Source organism: Fukomys damarensis, unplaced genomic scaffold, assembly GCF_012274545.1.
Source record: "Fukomys damarensis isolate Sample0158 unplaced genomic scaffold, DMR_v1.0_HiC HiC_scaffold_7, whole genome shotgun sequence".
Classification (NCBI taxonomy): Eukaryota; Metazoa; Chordata; class Mammalia; order Rodentia; family Bathyergidae; genus Fukomys; species Fukomys damarensis.
In genome coordinates, this window is record NW_022900919.1 from 13770791 (window position 1) to 13783306 (window position 12516).

The 12516-nt window shown below is 55.0% G+C and overlaps 1 protein-coding gene across 1 annotated transcript in view; it reads left to right on the forward strand.

The window, feature by feature from the left end:
- Nucleotides 1-93: 93 nt before the first annotated feature.
- Nucleotides 94-12516, forward strand: part of Rgma (repulsive guidance molecule BMP co-receptor a) — a 21891-nt gene continuing 9468 nt past the window's right edge. The window contains exons 1-2 of the mRNA XM_010621240.3: nucleotides 94-209; nucleotides 12468-12514. Coding sequence (XP_010619542.1) covers nucleotides 128-209; nucleotides 12468-12514 — 129 coding nt within the window. The 5' untranslated portion in view covers nucleotides 94-127. The remainder of the gene's footprint in view (nucleotides 210-12467; nucleotides 12515-12516) is intronic.

Here is a 12516-nt window from a genome sequence, read left to right on the forward strand (position 1 = left end):
GAGCCTCGGGCTCGCTGCTCCCGCTGGCGGAGCGAGGCTGCCCTTTCCGCAGCAGCGCGACTGATTTTGTTCTCTTCTAAACTCTTCTTCCAGGGAGAGGCTAGTGCTAACAGGCCGAGCTGGATGGATGGGTATGGGGAGAGGGGCAGGACGTTCAGCCCTGGGATTTTGGCCGACCCTCGCCTTCCTTCTCTGCAGCCTCCCCGCAGGTAAGGCGCTGTGCTCCGGCCGACCCGGCCGACCGGGGACCCTGGGCCACGGGACCGCCCGAGATTCGGGGCTGAAGCTCGCCAGGCCCCCTGGGGTCCCCGCCTCCCCTGCCCACGGGCCTTTGTTTCCCCGCTGACCCGCCGAGGACGCGATGGGTTCCGGTGGAGACCCGGGGGTACGCGCCCGAACTGCGAGGGGCAGCAACGGGCGAGGGGACCTCAGGGACCTGGGGCGCCTCTGGCCTCCTCCCGAGGAAGAAAGGGGGTGCTCGGACGCGCCTCCAGGGGTTCCGGAGAAGGGGAGCCTGGCGCGCTTTGCTCCAACCTCGCCTCCCGTTTGCCAATCTGCCCGGGGCCCGGGATGCGGCCGGGGCGCCCCGGAGGTCCCCGAGTGTCTCCGATGGGCCCCTCCCCGGAGCTCCCGTCCCGCCCCGCGCGCTTCCTCACGCGGGCGAGCCCACCGACCCGGTTCAAATGAGCTCATGTCCCTGTTTGATTACATTCTGCGTCGCCCCCTGTTTGTTTTTATTGTGTCAGAAAGGGAGAGAATTTCAGAATTAAAGCTGAAAAAGCCCATCTGTTTCCAATGAATCCCCCATAGTTTTTCACAATGTTTTTGGCAGATCACTGCTTTCAAATTCCTCGGAGCCCGGACCTCTTGTTTTTGTTGGGGGAAGGGAGACCAACTCCACAGAGAAGCATTTGTTCCTTCCCAAACGCTCCGGTTTCTTTACTTCTCTCTCTCTCTCTCTCTCTCTCTCTCTCTCTCTCTCTCTCTCTCTCTCTCTCTATCTCCTCTCCTCTCCTCTCCTCTTTCGGAGGGAGAGGGAAAGGCACGAAACTTAAATCCCCAATGCGTCTTCTTTATAATGTTTCATAAAACTTTATTTCACTTTTTCTGTATGCTGCTAGGAAACGCCAGTTAAACACTTCATACCCATTTTTCTCGCTCTAGAAAATATAAACAAACAGTCCAGGGCCAAATGGTCCTCCGTGCAAGGCGCGACCGACCACCTCTTCGTTGTGTGGCGGGGTTCAGAGGTCTCTGCAGAAATCCCAGCCGGTTTCACGAGGCAGTCAGGCGGATCTGCAGCCCCTGTGCGCAGCCGAGATCTGCAAGAAAGGACTTGAGTTAGGCTCGGAGTGGTTTGTTTTGATTTGCTTTTCAGCCACCTGGGTTTCAAGGAACTGGCAGAACTGGGCAGTCGCGACTGGGCCTTGCTACAAGTTGGGGCTCCCAGTGGGCGGCCCAAGTAGACCGTGAGCGGTGTGGGACAAGGGCTCAGTTTACCCTCTACTCAGTCCCAGTCCGATGGAGGCCCCCAGCGCCTACCTGGCCACATTCTCCCAGACCCCTCGGCCGCTGGAAACCGCAGGAGCGGCCCAGGGAGCCCCAGCCTGCTCCAGAGTCCTAGACTGCAGGGGGACCCTGCCAAGGACAAGAGAGCAGTGTCCCCAAAAAGCCTCCCAGAGGGTCCAGTAGCACCGAATCCTCCCGGGACCCATGTTGTTTGAAAAGACAGTTGTTTCTCCATCTACTTAAGAATCTGACCAGATGACCAGATTAAAACAATAAAAATCATTTTCATTTTAAACAAGAAATCCCCCTTTTCAGAGAAGCAGGAGTTTGTGTTCACCTCAGTTAGATCCAGCCCATTGGAAGTTTTATCAGATGGGCTGATAAATGGCTTTTGTCCCTTGGCTGCCTTGGGGGATGTGATGTCAGCCCAGTGCTGAAATTGAGAAGGGGGGCACAGGGGCCCTTAAAACAACACCTTCCCGCTCTTAAAGCCGCAGCACTTAATTTCTCAGGGGAGAAGTAGAGAAACGGGAAGGCTAGCAGTAGTTCTCAGAGGTCTTTGCGGTGCTTTCTTGATTTCGTTTTTGTCTTAAAACTTTTCTTTATGTTAAAGAATCCCGGCAGTGTCTGAGGGAAGTTATATAATTCACAACCCAAATTCCATCACTTTTTTTTCCAAGAAACCCATTTCTTTTTGGCTTCAAGGCTGGTAACTAAAACTCAGCAGATGAGCAGATAGCTGCTGGGCTATCAAGCCAGCTAGCTAAGGTTTCTCAGCCTCCTCAGAGCTCCTGACAGTTGCATGGAGTCAGACTTGCACACTGTAATGAAAACTGAGCTTCCTATAGCCCACAGTGAAATACACCGCAGCCTCCAGAACCTGGAATTTGTGTGCTCAAGAAATCTGGGTCAAAAGACAGTTCCCCAAGTGAGAGATAAAACGGGCAATTTTCACAACAGAGGGAGGGACTGCCACACCAAGGGACACTTGCGTGGATGGAGCTGGCACAGGGATGCTTCAGACTAAAGGCAGAAGCCCAGTTCTGCGGGAGAGCAGGGTAGCACTTAGAGAAAATAAAACCTCACAACTGGGGGGTCCGAGGCCTAGAATCACAGCCGTCCCCCACACAGATGAGAACTGGCTGGCGATCCCAGGAAAAGTGGTCGCATAGACTGGCAGTCAGCTTGGAGAGTGGCCAGGAGAGAGGCCAGGGGGGTGCAGATTAAATCGGACACAGGTAGGTAGAGAAAGATGCCTTCGCTCCATCCTGCTAGCCTGAGAATGTTTGTGTGTTTTATTTACATTTACGTAGTCACATGTACAGCCAGTCTGCTGTGTCCCTGCCTCCATGACAGCTTTTGGGGCCCTCGGGCAGACATAACCTGGTGAAGGAAAGGGCCCTGAAACGTCGTACAGGCTAGAAGGGCGTCTGCTTGGGCGGTGCTGTGGGAACTTGGGAAACAGGCAAACAGGCCAGGTCTGCTCTAGGTGGGAGACGCGCTGAGGCTTTTCAGAAGAGACTTCCACAAATAGCATCCTCTTCCAAACACAGCAGACAAGTATTCTTAAGCTTAGGGGCCATGTAGCTCGTTCAGACTGATATCTAAGAGAACTCCATCAAGGCACCTTGTGGGCCTGTGGACACGTCTCCTGTTGCTACACGCAGATGCTGGCTTCCAGCACAGTGTTTCTCACAGTGGGGTGTCAGGGACCAGCTGCAGCAGCCTCCCCTGCGAACCTGGGCCCTGACTGAAGTAGATTCTCCAGGCCAAGAGCCTGCAGTCTGCTCTGAAGGGCCCTACAGGGGCTTCAGATGCACACTCGAGTTTGTGGCCCACTGTTCACAGAAGCATTGCACAGCCAGGCATGGTAGCACACACCACCTATAATCCCAGCACTCAGGAGGCTGAGGCAGGAAGTCCTAGAGTAGAGGCCGACCTTCGCTACACAGTGAGACCCCTGCCAACCTTTGTTTATTTCTTGTTTCTTTCCCTTACACCTTTACACTGTAACAGTTTTAGAAATGTTAGTCCCAATGGGGAAACAAAGGCCTGGCAGGGTACAGAGGCCCGTGCAGTGTCCAGGCACACCCAGGTCACTACAGAGATGAGAATATTTCCATCAGACGTGCTATTTAAAATGCGCATGCAAGTCCACCTGATTACTGCATTGCTTTCGACTTAGGTCCCAGAGCAGTGTGTCCATCTGTCTGGACTGCTGTGACAACACCCCCGAGGAAGTCTGTGAGCACACAGTCCCTGCTTACAGCACTGGCCTGTTCAAGCCAGGTGCTGGGTCCACTTCACGGTTCACAGACAGCACCTTTCCTTGTCTCTATGGGGCAGATGGGGAGGTGGGTTCTCTGGGGCCCCTTGATAATCTGGGCACTAATCTTGAAGGCTCTACCCCAGGACAAATACACCTCCCACCACCCTACTCCTAATACTGGGGGCTCGGGTTTAACCAATGAATGGAGAGTCTGGGAACAAAGGCCTCCTCCATGGAAGATACTGAGAGGCCTCGCAGCCAGTGTGAAGGGTCTTGCAGGGCAGTAGAGCCTGGTTCCCAGGGAAAATGCAGACAGAAGTTCTGTAGGTGGTCGGCTCCTTCAGTCCCAACAATGAATTAGCAGGTAAAGGAAAGGATCTCTACTCTTCCCCTTTGGAGAAGTTTGAGAAATTGCTGGTAGTCACCCCAGCTCCCAAAGAAAGGGAGCTGGAGAGAGTTGAGCAACTGAGGAGAGGTGACCCAAGGCACAAAGGAGGCTTCTATGAGATGGGAAGAGGTCAGTAGGGGGCTGGAGATTTAGCTCAGTGGTGCCGCCACCTGCCTCACTAGCACAAGGTCCTGAGTTCCATCCCCAGTACCGCAAAAAAAAAAAAGGCATGTCAGTAGGCATGGGGACTGGCTTACATGAGGGGTGGAGAGGTGGTCCCCGTTAAAGATCCTGTCTTGGATAGAGTGCATCAAGCCTAGGCCTGGACACTGCACCCCAACTGCAGATTGGGTTGAGCACCAGTTGGGTGCCATGCTGTCTTGAGCCTGGTCTAAAATGCAGCCTATGTTGCACTAAAGAATTATTTCCATTGGGGTAACCAGCTCATCTCAGTTTGCCTAAGACTGTCCTGGTTTTAAAACAGAAAGCCAAGAGTCCTGGAATACCAGAATGGTGGTGTTGGTCACCTTAATTTCATCCCCTCACCTGTGTCTGTTAAGCATGAAGTTCTCTGTGTCTGGAGACCCTCAGTCTCCTGGGGCTGGTGGTCCTTCCCCTGTTCCCATTGTCACCTTGCTGCATCTCCAGCAGGAACAACCCCCACTGGGACCTGGGCATCCGGCAGGAAGGGCCTCATTTCCATGGTGCCCAGCCCATCCCTGAGCTGCCCCATACTCCACCCCCTCCCCGCCACGCTTACCCATGGGCAGCCCCCAGGCTTGACCATGGCACCACCTGGTTTGGGGTGCAATACCCACCATCTACCCACTTGATCAAGGCCCAAGCTCAGTTCCGGGGTCCATGCAAGTCCTCAGTGCCCTGGGCACCTGTCACCCAGGCTACTGAGGGCTACCTTTCCCCTGGCTTTGTGGCCTCAAGTGTCTCTCTTCTGAAACACCACTTCTGTTGGTAAGAGCAGGAACTCCCCTCTCTGTTGATAAATCCTTCTCACAAGCCCATCCAGCCTGGTCCCAGGAACTACAGATCCTGGGGCTTTGTATGTTTCAGGTGAGTTGGGGTTTTTCTCAAAAGACAAAGACCATAGGATTTTTTCTCAATATTTTCCAAATTAGTTTTTCCCAATTCTAAGAGTACCACACATTTTTAAATCCTACACTTGATCTTAGCCAATGGGCCGAGAAGCGATTCATTTTTAAATCCTGAGACCAAAAAGGGTAAGAACAATAATCCCAAGCCCGACCTCTCACTGATGACCATTGTTAATTACCATTTCATTAACATTCAAGACGTAATACCTCTCTTACTGCTCCCTCAGAGTATGATCATTGGATGGGATAATAATCCTTAAAGCTCTTCTGTGGATTGGTAGCCATAGTGCACCAGGCGCTCTGCCAGGGAGCATTAAGCACGTGAGAGTCACTGCTGCCATTGTACTGCGAGCCTACAGAGCGTCACTGCACACACAGCTGCTTACCTAGCAGAGCTAGAGGTGACCCAGGGTCCTCCCCTTACCTAAACGTCACATTTTGGGAAAACATCCCGGATTAGATTTGCTGTGCAGTGTAGAAGGCACTGAGGCAGTGGAAAGAGACCATGATAGGATAGCGGGCTGATGCACCCACACTTCCCACAGGCCCAAGACCCCTTGCAGCCCCCTGTCTATCCCTGGCTTAGCATTCCAAAGAGGAAGAAGCCACTCGGTCCCAGGTCAGAAAGATGAGTAGACAGGGCTGTCACTGTGTAGATGTTCTCCATCAGACTTGTGTCCTCTAGGTGTTGCCTAGTGTCCATCCTGTGCCCCGCATCAGTGAAGCCATTAGAACACGCCATGACCCCTCTGTCCCTCTCTCTGCCGAGAGGAGCCCAGTGTCGCTCCTGTGCTAGGAAATGTCTTGTGCACATGGTCCAAGTCCCTGGGCCCGGCCCGGCCTGCCTGCACTTGCCCTTCCAGCCTGTAGGGAGGTGGAGCAAGAAGCCTGCCAGATGATGGCAGCCGGGGAAGAAGCCACTTTAGATGGCATTTTGACCTGTGGCTAAGCAGATGGCCCAGGGTTGTGGGAACAGGACCAGGATGGAAAACTCCCTGGTGCCAGCCCAATAGAGTCAGGACAAAGGGCTACTGTGCCTTCAGACAGGAAGACAGCCCCACACCTGCACGCTTCATTGACATCTGGAAAGTGATGTCTCTGCCCTCCCCACCCTCCTTGTGGCACCCAGGGTAGCTTGGGCCTCTGCCCTGAGGCAGGCAGGATTCTCCTGGCGTAATTCTGTGCCCTTGACCACCCTCTGACCCAGAGGAGCCCTCAGCCCTGTGACTGACAGGTGATCTGTGGCACGGGGCCTGTGAACACAGGGGCCTTCAGACCATCCTGCCTGGAAGGACCTGGCTCCCCGTGGGCCCGGTGGGAACTGGGGGAGGATGGCCCGCTTGGAATGCTGAGCTGTACCTATTCTTGCAGACACTTGACCAGTACGGAGGCAGAGCAGCTCTGGCCGGGTATGACGGGTGTGACGGGGCAGTGCCTCCTGCCTCAGCCCCATGAGTGGCATTTAGCCACCTCTGCCCACGCTTCCTCAGCTGCGAGTTAACCCTCCATGACCCCATGCCCCAGCCTGCACTCCTTCCCACCCTAGGTCAGCAGAAGGAAAGCTTCCTTCTGCCTTGTCCTCTGTAGGCCTAGTCCTGGAGGAAGCACCCTGGAAAAGCCCCACAGAGTAGCCAGCTAGGTGGGTCCCTTTGGGTGTCCTCGGGCTGGACTCAGGGACAAAGGCCTGATAGGAAAGGACCCATCTGGATGCAGTAGGTTAAGGCAGGCACTGCTCTACCTGGAGAAAATCCCCATCTGCCTCCTGCTGTGTCCCTTCAGTTCTGGTCAGGAACCCAAGAGCCAACCTAGGTGTTCCACCTAGAAGACTAGGTGCAGGAAAACAACAAAACAGCAAAGGGGAACCACTGAGTCATGGGAAGTTACAGGGAGAGGCTCCTTGACCAGTCTTGGGGGGTTCTGAGTGGCTCAAGGTGCAGATACCTGAGGCTGGTAGGGGACATTGGGGAGGAGCTTGGGACAAGAGCTCCACCCTTCTCTGCCTTCTGGGCTCCTCCGTCGTCTGGCCCCTGGTAGTGGAATTGATGGGGAGCCCGGTGACAGAAGAGAAGAGGGGTTTGCAGAGGCCTTTACGTTAAACCACCTGTCCAGTGCAAGTCTTCTGGGAGCTGCTCCCCTGGAACCTTGCACCTCCATCCGTAAATCATTGTGTTCTGGTGAAACGTTCTCTTCGCGTTGCCATACGCTATTACGGTTGACCCTCCCTAAGTACAGAGACTTCCCGGAGCTTCTTCCAGGAGCGGCATTAATCACAGTTCAGAGCACAAGGCAGAGTCCAGAGCTTCGGGTGAGTGCTCCAACTCTGGAATTACCGCACAAGCCAGAGCTGGACAAAGGCACCTCCACCCTGAAGCCTGACTAAATGAGCCTTACTGCTTTAAGAGGAGGCAGCCTAGGCTCCCGTCTGCAGGCCCCACCCCTCCTGCGGGGCAACTGAAACCTGATGTAATCCCTTTGCACTCGGGTAATTTATTGGTCTATTGGGCTTTTCTTGATGGCAAATTGCATTGTCTTTATTCCTGGGCTGGGGCTCTGGAGGGCTCACGCATTCCTAAGACTCCTTCTCTTAGTAGATCCTTCACACCCCCTTGAGCACAGCAAAATAAGTTTTATTGGGCGCCTTTGTTATGCAAACAGGGTGGTAATCAGGCTATTATTCTGAAAGGCCCGGCTTGATTAACAGTTCAAAGGAGGACTCAGAAAGCAGCTGATGCTGCCGTGGTGCAAAAATATTTCCTCTCCCTGGGTTGGTACAGCCTGTGTCCAAGCCCCCTGCTCTTTCCCAGAGGCGCTGGGTTGCTATTAAGAGGGAAAAATTAAACCCGACAGGCTCTGTGCCTGGGATTTCTCTGCCATGGCTCAGGCCCCGAAGTGCCATCTGCAGCTGGCTCACCAAGGTGTGAAATGCTACCCGCACATGTGCTGTGTGGACTGCGGGCTGGGCCCTGGGCACCGGGGTGCAATGGAAGACGCTGTGAGTGTGACACATGGGGAGCATGCGCCTTGGCGGCCCCTCCCGGAGGAGCCCCTGGACAGGTGTGAGGGTGGCAGAGGGAAACCCAGGGGTGGCTGATACGTCTCACATAACAAGCAAGGGAGGTTGGAGTTTAGCCTTGTGGCTCTAGAGTAAGTAGACACGCCAGGGAAGTCCCTGAGGCCGCAGGAGCCATTCTGGAGAGGAGGGGCCAGTCCCAGGGGATGTCCTGCTGTGGTGGCAGAGGTGGTGACCGTGTTCCCAGTGTCTGTGGTGCAGCCTGACAGAGTGGGCACTGCCTTTAGTCACAAATGGTCCCAGGGCTCTGCAGGAAGCAGGCTGCCCAGAGGAGCATGGAGCTCTGGCCCTGGTGGTGGCATCGGGAGCAGTTGGTTCGTGTGATTGCCGGGTCCCACCCTGATCCCCAGGGCCCTTCCATCCACAAGAGGTTTTGAAGCCCACCCTGTCCCTAGGCATTGCCCAGCTAACCTTTAAGCCACATCCCTTGTTTCATGGGGCTCTGGGACAAGTCAGGGGACTTCCTGTTGGTGGGTACAGGCACTGTGACTTGCGGGCCTCTGGGTTTTCCCTTTTATCCCTCAATAGCTGGTGCTGAAGTTTGGAAGCCTCAGGAGGCCCGGATCAAAACAAAATATGCAAAGAACACAATGCCTCCTAATAGGCCTTTAAGCAGCATAAAGGTCTGTGAACACCTTTGCTTTTTTCTGGGGTACCTGTGAGCTGCAGCCCCTGCCCGAGAGCAAAATGCCTAACTTCCAATCAGGTCCCCTCCCTCGAAGCACCCAGGCCATCTTGAGGACCCATGGGGCGAGAGGGGGCTGCTATCTTGTCCTCAGTGTCCAGGCAAGAGTGGCCAACTGCCGCCCGCCACCCTGAGGGACAGCGAAGTCCCCCTACCCACACCCACAGCATCATGGGAGGCTCGCTGTGCAGTCTAGTTTCCTCTTTCCCCCTGCTGGAGCTACCGGAAGACCTGCTTTCAAATCCTCCGGCCTTCCTGCCCTGCCTTTTTCCTGGGACACTAGCGTCAGAAGTCTAAAGTCTTACGCTTTTTTTAAGATGCAACATAAAAATCAGGCCCTCTTGGATCTCCTTGTCAGGTGACTTGGCAGCCCTGCCGGAGGTGGGGCCAGGTTCCAGGCTCTGGGGGCTACAGCTGGTGGGTGATAACAGAGCAGTAGATTTGGGCAGTGATATAATGGGGTCAGGGTCCCCCTCACCCATGGACCACCAGCCCCTGGCACCCTGGGTTTGGGCCGAGCTTGTCACTATCAGTGGTGTCCCTGGAGCATTGTTCTACTTCTCCATCTGCAAGAAGATGTGGGTGGCTGCTCGAGGCCCCTCAGAGTGAGCCGCTGGGGGACCTCGAGAGTCACAGATGGGTCACTGTTCAGTACCTGTGCAGTTTAATCGTATTAAGACTTACGATTTAATAGGACAAAGTTAGCAACACAGAATCTTTCACGGCCCTCCTTCCTGTGCTCTCTGGGCTTGGTTGACATGAACGCCTCTTATCCCTCTCTGCGTTCCTCTGATTTTCCTGGATCAGAGAGGTCAGAGAAGTTGCCCAAGGTCACACAGCCAGGTTTACCAGAGCTGGATTGGGCCCAGGCTGCCTGGCCCCACCACCACCTCCCAAAGTGCAGTCCCCCACATCCAGGAGACTTTCCTCTCAGGCACTGCCCCATGACATAAACTGTCACCTGCTGACGCAGAGCTTCCCCATTCTCCTCTGTCACAAAGACCCAGGATCTGTGGCTCACCCAAGGCGCAGTTGACAGACTCCCTGAAATTGTGTCTCAGTGGTTTCTGATGGCACCATCTCCCTAAGAGGAGGAGGCATTTGGGGGCACCCTGAGAACTTCTGGAGGGAAGGGGGTGACAGACAGGAAGTGAGCACCCTGTGTCTGCAGCGGGGACAGGAAGGCTGGCTCTCTTTGCCACCTCCCTTATCTCAAGGAACCAAGGGAGTGTCTCCAGCCTGGGCACCTCAGGGTGCGGGGAGACAGGACAGTGAGGCAGCCTGGTCCTCACTTCCTCTGCATTACTCAGCCAGCCGTGCTGCAATGACCGTATCACTGGCAGGAGGTGCAGACAAACACACCGCTTTTTGCTTTCTCTTGGCTCTAGAGGCTGAAGTCTGAGGTCAGGGTCCCTGCCCAGCTTGCACACTGCTGGCTTCTCCAGCTTCCTCACCCCAGCCCAGTGCCCTCCCAAAGCCCGCACCACCAAGTAGTGTCACACTGGAGGTTGCAAATCTGGGGTGGCCTTGACCCCCAGCACCTCCCCGGTCAAAGGCTGGTGGTGAGGGAAGCGGGGGGCTACAGACACCCTTGGCCATGGGGTGTGTGGCCCCCAGACAGTCTGGGCCTGTGGGGGACCTAGTGAAAGTGGGGAAGGTCTGCTGAGTGGGTGCTGGCCAGGCCTCCCGTGGGAGCAGGCAGAAGCCATCCCTGCTGTCCCAGCCCTGTCACAACTTCTAACCACTGAGCCCTTGGTTGGGTTTGGGACCCTGTTGGTTTGAGTGCCCGCCAGGTCTCAGATGTGCCACAAACACCTGGCTTAACCCCAGCTACCCTTAAAGCAAGAGCTGTGTCTTGTGCAGTTAAGGAAACAGGCAGAGACGCGTTTCCCACCCCTCAGCAGGGAAAGGAGTGGGACTTTGAGCCAGATGTCCTCCTCCAGTGCCCACAGGGGGGCCCACATCCTCCTTGTCACTGTCCCCTGCAGACCACTCAATTCTTTGCCCAGTCCTGAGCAATCTATCGGGTGGCTAAGAAATGGCACTGAGGAAATAAAGGAGCCAGGGAGCTCCTCCTGGGCCCTGGGGTGCTGCTCCCTGAGCCCCTTTCAAGTCTGGATGCCAGCAGGGCCCTTATCACCAGATGTGAGGTTGCCTGGTCATGGCCACAATGGTGGTGGGGGGGCACATTGTGTGGAGGCTGGTCCTGCCCTGCCCACCGCCGGAAGTGGCCTCTTGGAACTGGTCTGCTGGACGCAGGGCCCAGGGAGCATGACATTTCCCAGGTCTTGAGCCAAGTTGGTGGCTCTATTCCCATTAGCACTGGGTAGGGTCCCCAGCCCATTTTTCCTGGAACCTGCATAGAAATTTAGCATGCGGCCTCTGTGGGTGGTGCAGAAGGGCAGGTGCCGAAGTCCAGTCCTGGGACCCGGGAGTGCCAAAGTTTTGTTCTCAGGCATGGTCGTCCTTGCTAAGACTAAGGTCTCCAAGCTTATGAATATTTTTTTCAAAAGTAAACATGAATTAGTGCAGATCCAAGATTATATTCTGAGTAGCTTCTCTTATGTGACCAGGGCTAGCACCTTGGTAGCAGCCAGCAGCACTCACTGAGCTGGGAGATGAATCCTGAATGTTCACAGGTCTTCCCACCCCGTGGTAAGGCCCAGTATCACCCTATTTTCCAGCTGAGGATAAGGAGGCAGAGAAGTTAGGTCCTCTGTAAAAGGTCACCCCGTAGCAGAGCTGGGAATGCTCATCTAAGAATGGGGCTTCAGTCCCTGCGAAATTTCCATTGCTTTTTGCCAGAATTCTTGGAGGGAGCCATGAAATGTAAATAGGTAGACAGTGCTGTCTGCTCCCACAGAACTGGGCCGCTCCTGCTCTTCACGTTCCTTTGAGCAGCTGGTCTGTGTGCCTGGCCACTGTAGGTATCCACAGGGTGAGTGAAAGATCCAGAAGGCCAGCTGGGGCAGGACCGGCCGTTTTTGTTGTTTTGGTTTGGTTTTTTCCTGTACCTGGGATCAAACTCAGGACCTTGCACCTTGCAAGGCAAGCAGGTGCAGCGCCGGTGAGCTAAATCCCCAGCCCTTTGATAGTTTTGTTTTTGTGTTTGTGGCGCTGGGGATGGAACCCAGGGTGTCTGCATGCTAGACAAGTGCTCTACCACTCAACTACACCCCTATCCCCTTTTTATTTTTAAGACAGATCTTCCCAGGCTAACCTGAAATTTGCAGTCCTCCTGCTTCAGCCTCCCTACTGGCGGGGCTTACAGGCATGCGCCGCCGCCATCCCTGGCAAGGGAAATTTTTACCACCTGCGAACACGCAGCGTGAGTACTGCAATCTAAACTGAGGTGTGGCAGGCACCCCGGCCCACGGAGGGAACAGGGCCCGTGGTCGCCGAGCCCCAGCCCTGACAGCTGTCTGTTGCGCCCGCAGCCACCTCCCCGTGCAAGATCCTCAAGTGCAACTCTGAGTTCTGGAGCGC